The 20,037-nt window shown below is 57.9% G+C and overlaps 1 protein-coding gene across 1 annotated transcript in view; it reads right to left on the bottom strand.

Moving 5' to 3' along the window:
• Positions 1 to 20,037, bottom strand: part of LOC122457099 (RAP1 GTPase activating protein) — a 123,230-nt gene that overhangs the window by 52,780 nt on the left and 50,413 nt on the right. The window contains exon 4 of the mRNA XM_043500194.1: positions 4,216 to 4,240. Within this exon, the coding sequence (XP_043356129.1) occupies positions 4,216 to 4,240 (25 nt within the window). The remainder of the gene's footprint in view (positions 1 to 4,215; positions 4,241 to 20,037) is intronic.

Below are 20,037 nucleotides of genomic sequence, written 5' to 3' on the forward strand. Positions count from 1 at the left end.
CTGGGTGCCCCTCCCCCAGGGCCCAGACCTCTGGCACACTGGGCACCCCTCCCCCAGACGCACGGCATGCTGGGCACTCCGCCCCCAGGGCCCAGACCCATGGCATGCTGGGCATCCCACCCACAGGGCCCAGACCTATGGCACTCTGGGTGCCCCTCCCCCAGGGCCCAGACCCCCGGCACACTGGGCACCCCTCCCCCAGGGCCCAGACACATGGTACGCTGGGCATCCCGCCCCCAGGGTCCAGACGCACGGCATGCTGGGCACCCTTCCCCCAGGGCCCAGACCCACGTCATGCTGGATGCCCCGCCCCGAGGGTCCAGACGCACGGCACACTGGGCGCCCCTCCCCCAGAGCCCAGACCTCCAGCACACTGGGCACCCCTCCCCTAGGGCCCAGACGCATGGCACGCTGGGCACCCCTCCCCCAGGGCCCAGACCCACGGCATGCTGGGCATCCTGCCCCGAGGGCTCAGAGTCATGGCACTTCCCCCCCCCCCCCCGCCCTTGCAGGGCCTAGAACCAGAGCACACCAGGCACCCCTCCACATCCCTTGCAGTCACAGCAAAGAAGCTTTCCAGGAAGTGGGAAGAAAATATAAAAGGGGGACAATGACATCCTGGGGGGACCTCTCTGTCCCTACAACACCTCACCTGGAAACACCTGAGGAACAAAGGCTGAACTGGGGGAAGTGATGGTCTCAGGCTAAGGGATTTCTAGCCTGTGTATGAAAACCTGGGAAAACCAAGCTGCAAAGCCAAGGCCGTTTGTGCCTTAAGAATCTGCCAGCTAGTTTATCATTCAGGGTGAGAATTTGCTAATTCTACCTGTCTAGTGTGTTAAGCTCAGTTTGTGGTTTTGTTTATTTACTAGGTAATCAGCTTTGATCTGCATTGCTCTCACTTATAATCACTTAAAATCTATCTTTTTTATTTAATAAACTTATTTCATGTTTTAATCAAACCAGTGTGTGTTTGACTAAGGTGTCTGGGGAAAATCTCAGCTTGGTTTTCGCAAGTGCGCATGGTCCTCTTCACAGTGAGGGAGAGGCAGACTGGATATTATAACCCACATACGGCCAGATTTGACCTGGGCAGGACATACTGCTCTGGGGTCTCAAGCTGGGAGGCTGGCGGCTAGAGAGCCTGCGTGTGACTGCAGCTGGGTGTGTCCCTAACTGTGTGAATGATGGTGAAAGTGCAGGCTGGGGGGCTAAGCACTGGGCGCCCCTCCCCCAGGGCCCAGACCCACGGCACACTGGGAACCCCTCCCCCAGGGCCCAGACCCCCAGCACAATGGGCATTCCTCCCCCAGGGTCCAGATGCACGGCACGCTGGGCACCTCGCCCCCAGGGCCCAGACCCCCGGCACATTGGGCAGCCCTCCCCCAGGGCCCAGAGCTATGGCACAGCTGGGCACCCCACCCCCAGGGCCCAGAGCCATGGCACACCTGGCACCTCTCCCCAGGGCTCAGCACACCAGCTGGGCTCTGTGATCTAAGAAAGCCTCCCCCAGGGCTGTCAGTGACAGACCCAGGCACCTCCCTTCTGTAGGGTAAGTGTGGGGAATGCTCCCTCGGGGCTGGATGTCGCTGCAGCAATCTGTGGCACCAGGTTTGCCCAGATCCAAGCAGGAGGCAGCCACACAGTAAATCACTGGCCAGCGTCTGTCTGGGAGCAGGATCAATCTGGAGGTGTGGGACTGACATTGGCATCTGGGGATCCAGCCCTGGGTTCAATCAGCTTCTCCAGCCTGGCACTAGTGGGTATCACGGCCCGCAAGGCACCAGCTCAGCTTCAACGCCCTTTGGAAACATCAACTAGCTTCATGGGGCAGCTCTCTGCCCTCAGCACCCCATACTACAGGTGGGGAAACAGAGGCACTGAAGGGGCCCACAGTGACAGTGGAAAGGCTACAACCTAGCTGTTCTGAGGCCACTGAGCCATGCCCCTTCAAACCCTGGAAGGAAGCAGAGCTGTGGCAGGGGTTGGTTTGTGTCCCTCGTACCCACACCTATCTGCATGGCACCCGGCAGGCACTGCTGGGAATGAGGCTGCCAGGCCTGGCAGGAGTGGGGGGCATCAGAATGAGCTCGCAAGGCCCCTCACATATTAGAGGTTTCCCCAGAATATGTGGGGGGGTGCCCTGTGTCACTCTCTGCCAAAGGATCAATGCGGTGCGAGCTCGGCTCCCACAACCAAACCCAGACACACCCCAGGTCCCTGCTCCCTGCTAGGAGGAAGAGGAGGGTTTATCCATGGTGGGACAATGGCCCCAGGGGAGCTGCTCAGTCAGAGGTGCCCAGTATTGTCCCAACAGCTGCCACGCTCGCCTGCCCGACCAGACATGAGGGATTTGCAATCTGGGCCTAACCACATAAAGGAGGTGGGGGAGAGCTCAGTGGTTTGAGCATTGGCCTGCTAAACCCAGGGTTGCAAGTTCAATCCTTGAGGGGGCCATTTAGGGATCTGGGGCAAAAATTGGGGATTGGTCCTGCTTTGAGCAGGGGGTTGGACTAGATGACCTCCTGAGGTCCCTTCCAACCCTGATATTCTATGATTCCTGGGCTGGGCTTGAGCTGGCCCAGCAAGGCAGGAAATGGGCAAGCTTCCCACAACTCGGCTCAGCTCTTCGATGCCTCTCACTCCCGACCTGCAGCCCCTACTAGTCCAGCGCCGGACCTGTCCCAAACAGCAATCCAGCACATGTGGTTTTGCACCATGTGGACACAGAGATCCCACCAAGCCCATTTCCCCTCACAACCATCCTGGCAGTCAGGCCCCCAGACCCCCAGTGAGAGCTGGAGGCCCTGGGGGGCCTTTGACTCTGACCCTGGAGTGCAGAACCCACAGTGGGGACTGATGCCAGCAGGTTCCCTGGCTGCTGCAGTTCCCAGGCAGGGAGGGAGGGAGGGAGGGGCATGCCGAGGGAGGCTGATTCTGAAGCATTCAGATGCATCTGGGTCACACTGTGCCTTTCTCCTCCCCCACACGGCTTCCCTGGGCCGATGAGGGACACGACCTGCCCTGCAGCTGCATTCCCCACGCAGCCAGGAGTGTCTCACTGCTCCGCCAGGGAAAGCTTTGCTGATGCAGTAGCTAAGGTCTTCAGTGTTTGGCTCCCTGTGGCTCACCCAGGGAGTGCTCTGCCCACCTGCCCTCCCCGCCCGGGGAGCTCTCTGCCTGCCTGCCCGCCTGACCAGGGAGCTCTCTGCCCGCCTGCCCGCCCCGCCCGGGGAACGCTCTGCCCACCTGCCCACCTGCCCGGGGAGTGCTCTGCCCACCTGCCCTCCCTGCCCGGGGAGCGCTCTGCCCACCTGCCCTCCCCGCCCAGGGAGCGCTCTGCCTATCTGCCTGCCTGCGCGGGGAGCGCTCTGCCTGCTTGCCCGCCCCACCCGGGGAGCGCTCTGCCCACCTGCCCGCCCAGGGAGCGCTCTGCCCAGCTACCCGCCTGCCCGGGGAGCTCTCTACCTGCCTGCCCGCCTGCCCGGGGAGCGCTCTGCCCACCTGCCCACCCCACCCAGGGAGCGCTCTGCCCATCTGCCTGCCTGCGCGGGGAGCGCTCTGCCTGCCCGCCCTGCCCGGGGAACGCTCTGCCCACTTGCCCGCCCAGGGAGCTCTCTGCCTACCTGCCCGCCTGACCAGGGAGCTCTCTGCCCGCCTGCCCGCCCAGGGAGCGCTCTGCCCAGCTACCCGCCTGCCCGGGGAGCTCTCTACCTGCCTGCCCGCCTGCCCGGGGAGCGCTCTGCCCACCTGCCCACCCCACCCAGGGAGCGCTCTGCCCATCTGCCTGCCTGCGCGGGGAGCGCTCTGCCTGCCCGCCCTGCCCGGGGAACGCTCTGCCCACTTGCCCACCCAGGGAGCTCTCTGTCTACCTGCCCGCCTGACCAGGGAGCTCTCTGCCCGCCTGCCCGCCCTGCCCGGGGAACGCTCTGCCCACTTGCCCGCCCAGGGAGCTCTTTGCCCACCTGCCTGCCTGCCCAGGGAGCTCTCTACCTGCCTGCCTGCCCGACCGGGGAACGCTCTGCCCACCTGCCCACCCACCCAGAGAGCTCTCTGCCCAGCTATCCATTCGCCTAGGGAGCTCTCTGCCTGCCCACCTGGGGAGCTCTCTCTGCCCGCCTGCCTGACCAGGGAGCTCTCTGCCTGCTGGGCACACAGATGGGCTCTCAGACACAAGTAAAGCTCCGGAGCAAATGGGTAGGAAAATGCACTTACAAAGCGATTCTCCATCGGCCTGGGCCTGCCAAGGGGAGGAGACAGTCTGAATTATTACAGCACAACATCACAGCAACACAACCCCACCCAGCACAGAGCCACAACACCATAACACAGCACAACACAACCCCAGCCAGCAACACAACAGAGCACAGAGCCACAATACAGCATAACATAACCCATTTATCAGAGAACCACAACATAACCCCACCCAGAGCCAGAAGACAGAACCACAACACAACCCCATCCAATACAACCCAACAGAGCCATAACACAACAAAACCCCATCTAACAGAGAACCACAACACCAGCACACAGCACAACACAACCCCATCCAGCATAGCACAGAACAGAACACCAGTACAGCACTGCATCGCAACACTGAAACACAGCACAGTGACAAAAAGCCAACACAACATAGCAACAGAACAGCAACACAGGACAGTACAACTGTGCAACCCAGACCTGCACTAAGCCACAAAGTAATGCAAAGCAAAGCCACACCACAGCCCCGTGAGCAGAGCCTGCAAACACTACACCATCATTATAAAAACAGAACAGTCGAACCCCCTCCTCTCTGCTGTTGGGTTCTGGCCTGAGTGCAATGCCAGTCCCACCGTGAAGGATGGGGGGGTCTGGGATCCTGGCCAGCCCCCGGTCAGTCCCACACAGAGGGGCCACTACACACTTTGCTGCTTTTTCTAAGCAGCCCTACGCACAGGCCTGGCTCAGCTCACACACCCCAAGACAGTACCACTGCAGCCTAGCCCTGCACTGCCCAGTCCAGACGCTACAGAGAAAGGGACTCCCACGGCTGAGCCAGGATTCAGCCACCCTCTTTCCGTGGCCTCCAGCCCAACTTGGTTTGACATGGTTGAAGGTCCAGGCTGTGAGCTGTGGAGAAAGCAGTGCTAGGAAGACAGGAGTGACCCGCCGGGGTCCTGCTGCAGCCCATCCTGGGGATGGAGTGCCCCACACACCCACAGAGCCCCCCACGGCTCCCTACACACACACCCTGCACCCCTATATGCACACAAGAGCCCCCGCACAGCCCTGCACACACACAGCCCTCCCACGCCCCCTGACACACAGCACCCCTACACACACAACCTGTACCCCTACACACACCCAGAGCCCCCCCACAGCCCTTCACACACACAGCCCTCCCATGCCCCCTGACACACAGCACCCCCTACACACAAACCCTGCACCTCCTACACACACACCCAGAGCCCCTCCACAACCCCCTACACACACACAGCCCTCCCACGCCCCGACACAGCAACCCCTACACACACACCCTGCATCCCTACACACACCCAGAGCCCCCACAGCCCTGCACACATACAGCCCTCCCATGCCCCCTGACACACAGCACCCCTACACACACACCCTGCACCCCTACACACACCCAGAGCCTCCCACAGCCCTGCACACATACAGCCCTCCCACACCCCCTGACACACAGCACCCCTACACACACACCCCCGAGCCCCCCCACAACCCGCTAAACAAAAATACCCTTGCACATGCACTTCCTTGCTTGTGTAAAGCACCTGCCAGCCGTCTCCCTCCCTCATTGTGGATCTAGGTACCAGACGCAAAAGGAATAAGAACACACAGGGCTGGCAGGAATCGCACTGAGGCCAGCTGCTTTCTCAGCGGCCCCCACTGCGGCCCTGCCCACTCGGAGTTGGCAGGCTGGAGGCTGATGGGGCTGGGCCCGCTCTCGTGCTGTCCAGTCAGACCCCGCTCCCCGCCTGGGTTTAAGGCAGAGGAGCTGGCAGAAGAGCTCCCGACGTGATGCCTGCCCTGGCCTGGCGCTAGGGCTGTGGACTGTGTGATGCAGCCGGGAGCGGGGAGGATTGACCCGGGAATGGCGTCTAGTTCTACTGGGACTGTCTACACTGGGGATGGGCAAGCCGGGGAGGAGCCTGTAGCCTGAGCCAGGAGGGGGGTGGGGCCAGGTAACTCCTTTACCTCCAAACTGGACAAAGGCTAGAGGAGGAGATGGGGGGAGGGGGAGAGAGCCTGCTGGAGGGGTTTTGGGCTGGCTGGGAAGACTCAGGGAACCCCAAGTCTGGGGTCTAAGCTCCTTGCCCCCCAGAGGGACCTGGCTGAGGGGTCCTGGTTGTACCTACAAGCCCTGCTTGGAATTGTGTTCCTGTCGTCTAATAAACCTTCAGTGTTACTGGCTGGCGGAGAGTCCCGGTGAATCGCAGGAAGTGAGGGTGTAGGGCCCTGACTCCCCCACGCTCCGTGACAGACTGCAGCTATTTGACAAAACCAAGGCCAGGGCCGGTTTGCAGGAACCTCCCCCTAGGAACCACCTGCCTGGGACTGAGCAGATCAGCTCCCCATTGCCAAGGGGACGGGAAAGCTCCAGCAGGCAAGAGCACACGGCCTTGGAGCTGCAGCGGTGGAGAATGGGCTAGGACTCCCTGACACCTGCCTGATCCAGCCTCTGGGACAAACCGCCCTCCACTGCAGACTCCAGGCTCCCTGCACAGACTGGCTCCATTCGAGGGCTCTCCCCACCCCCTCAGTGGGTACATCCCCCCCTGCATCATCCCCATCCCTAATGCAGCACCCAGCCCACAGCTCACCCACATCCTCCGGCTCTCCTCATCTGTTGCCTTAGCAGGATTCCAGAGCAGCCCCCTCTGCCCATGTACCCCTCACCCAGGACACAATGGACAAAGCCATTGACCCTGTGCTGGGACTCAAACTCCTCCCCGCAGAATGGGGGAGCTCCACCTTGGGTCTGGGGAGCTGCCTGGCTGTCGCTGGGCTGCCTACAACTCAGCATGGTGCATTAGAGACACAGATGGGGGGGCGCGGGGGAGCTGATGGCGAATGAGTCTCATTAAAGATTGTCCTACAGACACATCTGCTCTCGTCGGCCCAGCCCAGGTCCTCACCTCCACTCCCATTCAGTAACTATCACCACTGTGGACCAGGCCCCAGGGGGTTGGAGGGTGCCAAATCCAGACCGGAGAGATGGTCCCTGGCCCTTCCAAGGGCTAACAGGCAGATACTGACAGGAGAGGGGAGCCCAAGGAAAAAAAGGGGGCAGTGCCAGGCAGTGTGATGGGCAGGACTCAGCCCACCAGCAGCCCAGCCATTGTCTAGTGTGTGGTAGGCATCCTGGCAGAGAAGAGTTTTTAGAAGGACAGCGAGGCCCATTGCATGCCCCGTCCTCCCATTTGCTCTGGCATGAACCACTCCCCCTCCCTTCGAGGGAGCCGCAGCACTGAGAAAGGGGTAGGTCCTTTGAGCGTCTGTGTCATGCTTTAGCAGGGGAGCTGAGGTGGAATCAGCCTGCTGTCTGCAAGGCTCAGATTGAGAGCCGCTGACAGAGGGACCCGTTTGCCAATGCCAGCCCCTCCTTAGTACCTGCATGGCCAGTTAGACAGCATCCTCACCAAGGTGAGCGCTCAGTGCCCAAGTAGAAAAGGAGGACTTGTGGCACCTTAGAGACTAACAAATTTATTTGAGCATAAGCTTTTGTGAGCTACAGCTCACTTCATCGGATGCATCTATAGCTCACGAAAGCTTATGCTCAAATAAATTTGTTAGTCTCTAAGGTGCCACAAGTACTCCTTTTCTTTTTGCGAATACAGACTAATGTGGCTGGCTACTCTGAAACAGTGCCCAAGTGGCATCCTTACATCCATGCCAGAGATCAGCCTGTCATTACTGCATCCCTGGTCATGAGAGATGGCGGACAAGCTGCTGCCAGAGCCCTGGGCACCCCCAGCCCCACTGTGCAGGGAGCTCTGAGCGGCTGGACTGCAGCTCCTTCCTGAGGACTGAGCATCCAGCTGTGCCAGCCGCTGCAGCAAGGGCAGCTTAATCAACGTAACTAATCAAATAACCTTCATACTTCTCCTGGCCAAGGCTGTGCCACAGGGCAGTGGGCAGTGGGCAGAGCTGGGGGCCCCTCTGGGGCTCTGACTCCTAGGAAGGAGAGGTCAGGTCCCGGGGGCAGACGCTGAGATCATCCTGCTGCACTCAGTCCCTCTCCTCGACACTCCTCAGTGTGCTTCGTGATCTTTCCAGCAAGGAGAGGAGAGGGCAGAGCTGGACTAGGTCATCGTTCCAGGACATTTCTACCTTTCCCATGGCTGGTAGACACCGCAGGCCCTGAAGAAGCCCTGGACTTTCGTCCATCAGCAGGGCCTGGGGGACATCACATGGTGTGACTGAGAGATTTGCTGGTCCTTCTCATGCACTGCACCCATACACTCCCAGTGCAGGCACGGCTGGAAAGAGGGACCGTTGCACTGCCTGGAGAAGCGAGGTGAGTCACAGACCCACCGCTCCCCCTGGACGCCAGCCTGTGAGCATCAGTCCCCAGGGAGGGAGGGAAGGCCGAGCAAGAGCCTGAAGTTGGGGTGGGACAGTTGAGGGAATCAGCCACACTGGGATCCTCCAGGACCATGCCTGCCCCAAGCCTGCTCTGCAGGGAGGGGAGCTGCACCAGCAGGTGGGATGGCTGGCTCAGAGCCACAGGCTGTGCTCCCTTGTCTGCAACCTCTGGGGGCTGGGCAAGTAGGAAACAACCATCCCAGGCCTTCCCCTTGGCTCGGATCATAGTGAGGGCAATGCTGTACATTCTCCCCAGGCTATTTAGTTTTACTGGCTGAACATTTTCCACCTGCGGGCGAGTATCAATGAGTTACATATCACCCAGCCCCGCTCGTGCCTCCTTCTGGCCTCCCTTCCCGGAAGCACAGGCAAGCCCTGGTCACACTAAATATCCCTGCCCCCCGGTGCTAACACTGGCTCAGTTCAGTCGTGCAACTGGGCCACTGGCATTTGAAGGCCCGTTTCTTAGAGCAGCTCTAAGAAATGGTTGAAATGCTGGCAGCCCTGCTACCCTACAAGTCTCTCGCTCTCTGCAAAGGCCATATGCTCATCTGTGTAACAAGGGGTCTGCCCCTCTAGGGGCTGGGACATGGGGCCAGCCAGCCCTCTTGGTTATCAGACCCAAGAGATCCCTACAAAGGGCTCAGAGTGCGTAGCTGGTGGGAGAGTTGGGGACATGGTAGCCTTGGAATGGGGGAAGAGAGGCAAGGGGAAGGCCCTGGACACTGGCAGCCTGCTCTGCCAGGGGAATAGCTCTGTCTTGGTGTTGATTTAGGCATCTTACGTTTCAAGAAGGCTGGCGCACACTGCCCATGGTTAGTCCTTCCTGGGCCAGCACCTTACAACCAGCCAATGGCCCACTACCACCCCACAGCTGCTCCTGCACCCACTTGGCTCTTCCCACCTTACTTCCCCCGACCTCATCACTTTCACGGGGGTCTGTCCTGACACCAAGCCTTTGACTCTTCAGAGCTCATCAACTGCACCTGTGATTCCTCAGCTGAGCTGAGCAAGACAGGTAAACCACTAACGAATAAAAGGTCAGTGAGGCAGCTGGGCCCAGGGGACCTCTGAAGCGTGCATCTGCAAGGATGCATCCCAGATATACAAGCTGGGACTGCTGGAAACAAGGAGATGCCATTGACTCAGCTGGAGGAAACAGGAGCTCCCAATAGGTTCCACCAAGTGTTTGTCTCAGCCCCGTGGTACTTCACAGATTGTAAAAGAAATCCTAGTACAGTTGGCTGTGCGAGGTCCCAGCCTGTCACTGGTCTCAGCTGGCCATGCTTGCTAGGGCTCAGATCCTTTGGTGCCAGCAGCAGCCTTCAGCTCAGGCTGATACAGATCTCAGCAGCAGCAGAAGGCACCTTACGCTCAGTGGGGCTGCAGCCAGACTCCTGGTGCCCAGCAAATCTGCCTTCAGAGATGGCTCAGTAGTGTACAGTCACACGGGCAAATTCAGAACAGCCCAGGACACAGGGTAACTCGGTGCACAATGGGGCGTGAGTCAGAGGGTCTGAATCTCCTCTTGCTTGCCCCTTAGCATCACTGGCGCGCCTCCTGATCTACGCCAGGGCAAGAGATGGATCTGGCCCAATGCCACTGAACAGCCAGAAGCCAGTCCCTGCCTCTGGATTCTCCTGCAGATCTAGGGCTGTCTGATCTCCATATGCAAATATGCAGATGAGATGTTTGTTTGCTGCTGTTGCTGTCTCCTCAATAGGGAACTAAATGGCAGCTGAGCTGCCTTCTAGTCCACACCTCTGCGACAGGGAGCTCGACCTCGCCGGCGTCTAGCTCTGCACCCCATCCTCTCCTCCGAGATACCTGCCCTGCCAATCTAGGCACTGCTCAGGCTGCAAGGACCAAGGGCCCTGTATGCCACTGAGCATGGCCAGTTAACACCACACCAGGCTCCTGGGGAGACAGTGGGGAATGGAGGGAAAGGGTGACCAGCTGTTCTGGCCAAAGTCCATTCCAGCTGGCCCGAGAAATCCATCTGGGGTTCTCCTTGCATCAGCACTATTAAGTCCATTCCAGGCGGGTCATCCTACCTTGGGATCTTCCCCCCTTTCCTCCAGTGAGTGTGGGACAGTGGGTGTTGCACCCTCCCTTTCAGGGCACAGGACTCAGATCCCAGCTTGGGCAGTTAATTTCACATCCGGTGGCACATCTTGTCCTTCTCTGCACATGGCCCCAGTGCGCCAGTGCAGACACTGCAGCTGTACCCAGGCTCTGTGCACAGCCTGTCCCACTACAGCTGCTGCCGAACTTTAACTCAAAGCTATGGGGCCACAGTCAGGCCCTGGCAGGCAGAGGCAGTGCCCAGGGAGCTGCCTGGCCTTGCTTCAGTATCTACTCAGTTGCATCAGCTTGGAGGCCCCTCTCTGGGAGGAGGTAATGAAGTGGCCGCCATTCAGCCCCCAAATAACCTTTGCAACCTGATAGGCGATGCAGAGCTGCTGCCCCATCAACAGCTCCCTGCAGAGCAATTCCATCAGGCGGCAGGTGCAGGGCCCAGGAAACGCACTGTGTGAGGACTCCTCGTCAAACACCAGTGCAAACCCTGGGGCTTGCTTTGATGTCTCATGTTGCTGCTTTTGGGCCGTCCTTAGGCAGTGGGTTTGCTTTACATTCCCTGACCTTTAGATCCAGTGAATCCTTTGGGGGGCGGGCGGGGAGATCCAGCTCTGTTGCAGGTGGCCTATAGGATGGCTGTAGGTCACTGCAGTCCCCGCATTGCTCCTGAGCAAGGGGGCAGCACCAGGGCCTTGCAGTGAAAGGGGGCAGGGATTTCCCCTGGTGCTGCAGGCTACTCAGAGCTGTTGCATACGGGCTCTCAGAGCTCTCAGGGTCCCACTTGGCAGCGGGGGAGACAGAGCGCAGAGCTGGGAAGTGGCTTGTCCCTGGTCTTGCAGCATGTCAAGAACATGCCATGGTCTTCTGGCTCCCAGGCCTGGGCCTTAGACACTGCTCCTGCTGCCTTCCAACCTTGCCCTTGGTAATGTCTCTTGGGGCGGGGAGCCAGTGTCACAAACTAGCATAAGAGGATTTAGGGGGCCACATGGGGTGTGAAGAGCTTCAGTGCTGCAGTCCCAGGTCTCAGAGATGGGAAAGGCCCTGTTGAGGCCCTGGGGAGTCACAGCAAGACTCTTCCCCACAAGAGTGGTCAGGCCAGTCATTTTCTCTCCCCACGCCACCGTGGCTCTCTTCTCCACAGGCTGCAGCAGCTCTCTGGTCAGCCTACTAACTGTCTCCTCTCCTGCCTGTGCATTTCCATCCCGGGATCTCAACGGGGGCATTAATGGGTTAAGGCTAAGCTTTTGTCATGGTTATTTTTAGTAAAAGTTACGGACAGGTCATGAGCAATAAACAAAAATTCCCAGAAGCCGTGACCTGTCAGTGACTTTTGCTGCTGCGGCTCCCTGGTTTCCCCCACCACTGTGGTGGCTGGGAGCTGCGGGGTCCCCTCCCCCTCCCCCCCCCCCGCTCAAGGCTGTTGCCCGTGACTGGAACCCTGCCGGGGCCCCCCTGGCTGCCAGCTCCAGTCCTGGCCCCTGGGGCTAAAGCCAAGAATGTCACAGAGGTCTCTGGCAGTCACGGATGCCGTGACCTCTGTGACATAAACGTAGCCTTAATTATTATTGATGGACGCATCTCTAGGGCCACAGCTTGGCAGGACACTTCACAGTGCCCTCCCTTAGGACCGAGAGCCTAACTCTGCCTCCAGTATCCCCATGCAGCCCTTCCTCCTCTCTCGCTTACCCCCTGGTGTAAATCAGGAGTAGCTGCACTGGCTCCATGCTAAGGTAGGGAGAGAAGAATCAGGCCCAGCTAGAACCCAATGGGGAGGGGAGAGTGGAAGCCTCAGGAGGAAAGCAGGGCTCCCATCATGCATCCCCAAGTCACGGTTCAGACGCGTCAGTTCTGGAAACAGGCCTTACTACTCCCTGCCCTATGCCCTGGCCACAGCGGCCTGGGAAGGCTGCCCGGGGCACTGCACAGCTCTCTGGAGGGACAAAGCCAACTCTGACATTTCCAGCCCTGACGGGAGTTTGGTGATGGGTGTTGCTGACTTGACCTGCAGAACTCTCTGCCAACCTAGCAAACTTTCAGTCAGTGGACTTCTGAAACCCCAACTGCATGATGCAATAGATGCAACAGACCTGATCTTTATGGGTTCCTGCTGCTGCCTGCACTGCAATGCCCAGCACAAAGTTGAGCTGCATGGAGCTTGGCCAGCAGTGGGGGGAACTGCACATCTCAGCACAGTGTGGCTGTATCACTCCAGGGCCATGGTGGGGCTGACAGGATGCCATGGTGCCCCCACCCCCCAGCCTAAGGGTGCCCTACAGGCAGGGCCAATGCAAGGATATTTTGCGCCCTATGCAAACCTTCCACCTTGCAGCGCCCCTCCGGCCCGGGGAGGCCGGCGGCTGCTCTCTGCCCCTGTCCTGCGGCTCCCCTCCACTCCCTCTCCACCCGGGGAGCTCCCCTTTGCGACAGCTCCCAGCCCTGCGGTACCCTCCCTGCAGCAACTCCCCGCCCCAGCTCTCCTCCGCTCCGCCTTCTCCCTGAGCACGCCGGCGCCACTCCACTTCTCCCGCCTCCCAGGCTTGCGGCGCCAATCAGCTGTTTGGCGCCGCAAGCCCGGGAGAGGAGGAGAATTAGAGCAGGAGCGGCGTCTCAGGGGAGAAGGCAGAACGGAGGTGAGCTGGGGCAGGGAGCAGTTCCCCTGTGCGCCCCCCCACCCCGTTACTTGCTGCGGGCGGCGCTCCCTGTGCCCCCCCTGCCCCAGCTCACCTCCACTCCACTGCCTCCCCTGAGCGTGCTTTTTGGTGCTCCCAACCACTTGGCACTCTAGTGGTTGCACCGGCCCTGCTTACAGGACTAAGTACTGTACCTGCCATATTTTGAACTCCTTGGAGCCCCAGGTTCAAGCCCTGCTAGGGTCAGCTCAGCTACCCCTCCCTTTGAGGTGACAAAATGGAGTCTCTTGAAAGTTTATCCCACGGTGGTTTTCTAGGTAAGGCATCTGCTCTGAGGGCATGAGAAAGTGCCCACAGAGCAGGAGTTGTAACCACCACAACCCCACTCCCTGCTACTTCAACAGAGGGAGGTTGATATGAAAAGAAATTATTATTGCAGAGAGTTCCATTCCATGGTGCCCAAAGCCATATTTTCCCCTAGCTCCGCTGTTGTGCAGGCTGCAGCAGGCTGTTGTTTGCCACCCTCCACCCTAGAGGTAGCTGAATTTTAGGGGTGCTGCATACATCCAGACCAGACCCAAACACCGGGGTCCTTGCTCTAGCAGATTCTCCTTGACTTCATTCAGAGAACTGACTGAGTGAAAACAAAATGAAAGGCCAGATTCTCCACTCACTTATACCAGTGCAAATTGCAGCCCCTGGAGCCGCCCCTGCTTAGAACTGGGGTGACCCAGTGGTGAGTCAGCCAAGGACTCCATGACTGTGGTTTGTGAAGTGCTTTGGCAGGAAAAGTACTAAACCTGCTTTCAGCCCATGCTTTGGGGTGAGCGTCGTCCCCTCCTAGGCTGCAGAGGAGCTATTGCGGAACGCAGGCTGACCACTGGCATCACTTGGCACACTCTGAGGACCCTGCACAGGAGAAACACTAGATCAAACCCAGTCCCATTCCGTCCCCCGCACAACAGAGCCCAGCTACACTTTTCTCTTTGCATTCTGCATCCCCAGGCTGGGACCTCACTGCAAAGGGGACACACACTGTGTCTAGCTTCTCTCCACCAGACTCCTGGGATGTAATCCTGGCTCCCCAGATGTCAACAGGCCCACCCCAATCTCGAGATACTCAACAGCACCAGCCTGACTGTGAGGCGGCACCCTGTCAGCTTAGAAGCGATACTACTTTGGGGTGAGCAGAGCAGCAGCAAGCATCGACGCTGCTGGACACTGCACAGATCTGGGAGACAGACATCCACTGAAATTCAGGATGGCAGAATAGGATTAAATCCATAGAGCCCTGGACTGCCCAAGGGGATGGGCTGTACTATGCTATTACAGGAACTGGCCATTAGGTGACACTTTTGCTCCAAGCAGAGCTCTTCAATTAACCACATTTCTAGTTTGAGAGAGGAAAACGAAATCCTGATAAATATCAGAGCAGAGATGGGCCCAATCCCCAGCTCCAAACACCCCGACCCAGTGCACACTAGACTCAGCTAAAATAACAGAGGGGATTCTGGGTAGGCCCCTGCTCCAATAGTAAAAATAATGCTTAGTGCTTGTGCTTTGCAAAGTACTGTGCTAAATGCACAGTCAGCGCACCCACACTCCTCTGAGCAGCTGCTGGGATCCAACAAGATCGCAGCTGCAGTCATGCAAGCCCACCTTTGAGACCGTTCTGTGTGGGCTCTGGTGCCAGCCTGAGACTCCGGACACCTGGGTTCTAATCCTGACTCTGCCACTGGACTGCGGGCTGACCTCCATCCCTTTGTCTGCCCTGTCCATTTAGATGGTGAGGTCTTTGGCTCAGGGCCTGTCTCTCACCCTGGCTGCAGAACCCAGCACAATCGGGTCTCTGGCTGCTGCTGGATTACAAGTACTGATAGTAACTTTTGCCTTTTTGCACCATTTGATTCTGTGCCCCTCGAATGTCACATTCCATGAGATGGCGTTCCCTTTAGACTGAGAGCAAGAACCTGTTCTCAGGACTAAGCCTCCTGCCCTTGAGATTGGCCTGGTTTGGAGCCACGTTTGTGAGACTCAGTGCATAACACGAGAACAAGAACAGGGCCGTGCTCCTGATGGAATGGGAAAGACCCTGAATTTCCAGCACTCCTGCCTGTCATCATGGCCATTTCACAACTATTGCAAAACACACCTTGATCACTTGAGCTACAGAAGCAACCTCATTACTACCAGCAGCACTATGTTGTTATCCTCTGGACCAGCTGCTAGAGAGGAATGGCACACAGTTCCCAAGCTCATTACCTTGAATATGTGAAAATTTCCAAGCACTTGAAAGTATCAAGCCAGGCTTCTAGTGTGCATCTACCACAGTCTAACGCTACAGAGCAAGGCTGGCTGAATGGAATGAGATGTGGCCATGAGTGGATGGCTAAGGGGAAGAGTTCAGAGGGGAACATTTTCAGAAGTGCCTTAAGTTAGGAACCTAAGTCCTATTGCCTTTCAATCTTCAGTTCCTAAGGCCTGCTCCTCAAAGATTTTAGGCACCTAACGCCTATTGATCTCAAAGGGAGTTAGATACCTAACCTGTGAAGGTGCTTTTGAAAATCCCAATAGGCTCCTAAATGCCTTCGACAATCTTCGGAAAAATTAATTCAAAATCATTACTGACAACTTGATATGGAGCCTCAGTGGAACATTCCCAATCTCCCAAGGTCATTTGCCTTGCCCATGCTAGTCTGAACCACATGGGCACTGCGACCCAGCGTGTGCTGCAGTGCCGCACCAAGCACGCTGAGTGAACATGTGGAGCTGTGTGTGTGTACAATGTGTGTGCATGTGAGAGAGAGAGAGAGCGCGAGACAGCTCATGCGCTCACTGCTTGGGAATGTCTAAATACATCCCTTTGTGTGTTTCTCAGAACAAGGAGTGCAGTGTGGAACCCTGAATCCAGATTTCTCAGCATTTGAAGGGGGTCTGATTTGAAACCCTAGTTAATCTGTATCGTATAAAAACCTGCCTCCATGGTTTTTATTCGCACTTATATCCAGATTAGATGCCTGTTTCAATTCCAATCCAGAGACTTCTAAAATCTTGCATGGTTTGGACGCCATCAGCCCAAAGCCAACTTCTGCTCCTGCCTCAGCCTCCAACCCAAATCCTGGTCCTGCCTGACCAGAAGCCCAAATGCTGGCCTAAATCCCCAGTGGGTGTGGCTAGTACACCATGTCCCTGGCCTTGGGTAGTCCTTTCAGAATTTGCCTTGCCGGTGAGAAATAGGGTCGGCTTTCCTCACATTCAGACTTACACGGACTTGTCCATTACAATCAGTATTTTTGCTGCGCAGTGGGCCGGCCAAGCTGTGGCACCAGGACATGTGTGTTTCCTGGTAGACATCCCTGAAGTTAGACATGTTACTCCCTTCCGATCCCCACGCTGGTCAATTTCTCCTCTTGTCATTATCTTCTGTGCCAGCCACAGGAGAGGATCCACAGAATCCACTGTGGGAAATACCTTTATTAATGCCATTCTGGGACCAATGTCAGCAGGTGGAGGGGAAAGCTCCTTCCCCTGTGCACCCCCTATACTGAGTCCTGGGGATGGGGCAATACCCGGCTTATTCTGGGGGGTCATTTCATCTACTGTAATAACTGGGTTTTAATCAAATCAGCCTGAGGAGCTCCTGTGGAGGGAGCAATTCCAGTTAGGCCAGCGCTGTCTGATTAGTGTGCATGTGCACAGCCCCCCTGGCAGTAACGTATGCTGCTAGTGTGACTTGTGGTTAACCAGTGGGGTAAAACCAAAGTCTTCTCTGCTAGGTTCCTTTCGCTACCATGACTTCACTGTAGGACCAGTCATAATTTCCCCTGCCTTCCTGCTTCTTCAGCACAAAGCCACCGGAGCATCACTGGACGGCTGTGCCTGTAGAATTCAGTCCCCATCTCTCCCAGGACCAGATGTTCTCCCAGTATGCTGAATGCAGGGCAATGGATCTGCACAGGGCAGGCCATCAGATGGAGCCTGCTTTGGGAGAGGGAGGATCTGAGCAGAATGACTCTGCACATGCCCTACAAGCAGCTCCTCTGAAGCTTCCCCAGATAACACCTGAAGCTTCAGACAGAGACCAGTGGGGTCTTTGCAATACAATGCAGTACAGAGCATCAGCCTGGGGACAGGAGGGTGGTACAGCGCCGAGTGGGGTCTTGCCGGCATCGCTTCTCTACAATTTCACTTCCAGTTTTTACCCATCTGTGGATTGTGTGTCTCTTACACAACACTGTATACATTACTGGGTGTCAAAGGGGGATGGGGGCAGGGTAAGAAAACATGTGAGGAAATCCCCAAAGTTAAGGTTGTTGTCTCAGTCTTTGTTGACTCTGCCATGCTGTTCAGCCCAGGTGGCTAATGACAGAGGTTAATAGACTCACAGTTTAAGGCCAGAAGGACCACCATGATCGTCTAGTCCGATCTCCTGCACCTTGCAGGCCACAGAACCTCACCCACCCACTCCTGTGACAAACCCCTAGGCTCTGGCTGAGTTACTGACGTCCTCAAACCATGATGTAAAGACTTCAGGTTACAGAGAATCCACCATTTATTGAGCTGGCCATGTGGCTGATCTCTTGGGATTAGAAGAAATCTTTGTTTGATTAAATTGGTTTTAAATGACCACACATCATATAGTCTAGTGTCTGGATGGTGAAATAAGGGCTGGGATACCTAAGGAGACTGCATTTCTGACTTCTTGGGAAGCAGTGTGGGGAGACAGACATTTACTTTATTACTAATGGAAGAATAACCAACAGTTTGCAGTGGGTCTGCCCCGTTTCTCCGCAGTTTGTCCTGAATCTGGTTTTCTTAGCTATGATCCACTGGATCTGATCACACTTGCCAGGCTTTGACACTGGTGCAGCCCCAGTTGCTCCAGGGCAGGTACTTCAAAAGAAGCATCCACCCCACAGGAAGCCACCAAGGGTTATCTACTGCATTACTATCAATTGATTTGTTTGAACATCCCCAGTCCTGTCCTGTCCAGTGCTGCCCCAAATAATCACTCCTGCTACCAGCGCTACTTCTGTCTGCTGCTCTCTGTGCTAGGATCCTATCCCAGTGAGTGAAATCTTGTTAACCAAACTCAGTTAACCCCAAAGTTCCCATTTGCTAAAGCCAGGGCCTTGCTCCCCGTCTCCTTAAAACATACTTGAGCAGCCATCAAAACAACTAGCAAGGACCAATGCAATCAACAGCTGATTTGCTGGCAAAACAACCCTGGCTCCGAGCTGAAAGCAGAGGCCTCATTGCGGGTGAACCTGATAAGATCTGACAGTGCCCACAGGAATATGTGTGTGTGAGTGCGCACAAAGGCTGCTTGCAGGGAAAGCTGTGTCAGCACAATGGACGGGAAGCGCAGAGCAGGAAGGACAGTGGATGGCGGGGGCTCCGTGCAACCAGGTTTCTGGGAGCGATTGTTGCCTTGGGGCTCCTGGAACCAGGGTCACGCTGGCCCCAAGTGGCAGTGCCTGCAAGGTGCTCACTGTACGAGCCCCAAGAAACGGAGCTGACACGCCAGCATCTCCAAACAGGCTTTCAGACCCATCCTTAGGGAGCCTGGATCTCACACACAGCAGGGGCTGCGTGACCCCAAGGGAGCAGCTAGGTTCTGAAGTGGTCACGGCCCTCGGGAGAAAGGGCCAGCTGCGCTGGAGTGTGCCTGCTGCAGATGCCACATCAGCCTGAATGCCCTGGGGAGCAGCGAGATCCCACAGCTCAGCAGAGATTGGGGCATCACCCCGTGGGTGCTGAGCTCCTGGCACCTCCTCTCCCAGCACTGGAGTTTGGGGCTCAGCTAGATCGGGTCTGTTCGTCTGGGGAGCACTGAAACAAATGACTGACATATCTCAGACCCATACAGGGGCCAAGGCACTGGGGAGGGGCAGATCCTAGAACTGTCAGATCCCACTGGGGATGGAAGCTGACTGCAGTTACTACCTAGAACGCTCACCAGCAACAGGGTGTGTGAACATCTCATATAGCTCAGTGCAGCAACAGCATAGAGCCTTGCACGCAGCCCTGCCCGGCTCTGGGCCCTGCCCACTGCACGCAGCCCTGCCCGGCTCTGGGCCCTGCCCACTGCACGCAGCCCTGCCCGGCCCTGGGCCCTGCCCACTGCACGCAGCCCTGCCCGGCCCTGGGCCCTGCCCACTGCACGCAGCCCTGCCCGGCCCTGGGCCCTGCCCACCGCACGCAGCCCTGCCCGGCCCTGGGCCCTGCCCACTGAACGCAGCCCTGCCCGGCTCTGGGCCCTGCCCACTGCATGCAGCCCAGCCTGACCCTTCCTATACTACACAGCCCTGCCTGGCCTTGGCCCTGCCCACTGCACGCAGCCCTGCCCGGCTCTGGGCCCTGCCCACTGCACGCAGCCCTGCCCGGCCCTGGGCCCTGCCCACTGCACGCAGCCCTGCCCGGCCCTGGGCCCTGCCCACTGCACGCAGCCCTGCCCGGCCCTGGGCCCTGCCCACTGCACGCAGCCCTGCCCGGCTCTGGGCCCTGCCCACTGCACGCAGCCCTGCCCGGCCCTGGGCCCTGCCCACTGCACGCAGCCCTGCCCGGCTCTGGGCCCTGCCCACTGCACGCAGCCCTGCCCGGCTCTGGGCCCTGCCCACTGCACGCAGCCCTGCCCGGCCCTGGGCCCTGCCCACTGCACGTAGCCCTGCCCGGCTCTGGGCCCTGCCCACTGCACGCAGTCCTGCCCGGCCCTGGGCCCTGCCCACTGCACGCAGCCCTG

Source organism: Dermochelys coriacea, chromosome 18 (assembly GCF_009764565.3).
Source record: "Dermochelys coriacea isolate rDerCor1 chromosome 18, rDerCor1.pri.v4, whole genome shotgun sequence".
Classification (NCBI taxonomy): domain Eukaryota; kingdom Metazoa; phylum Chordata; order Testudines; family Dermochelyidae; genus Dermochelys; species Dermochelys coriacea.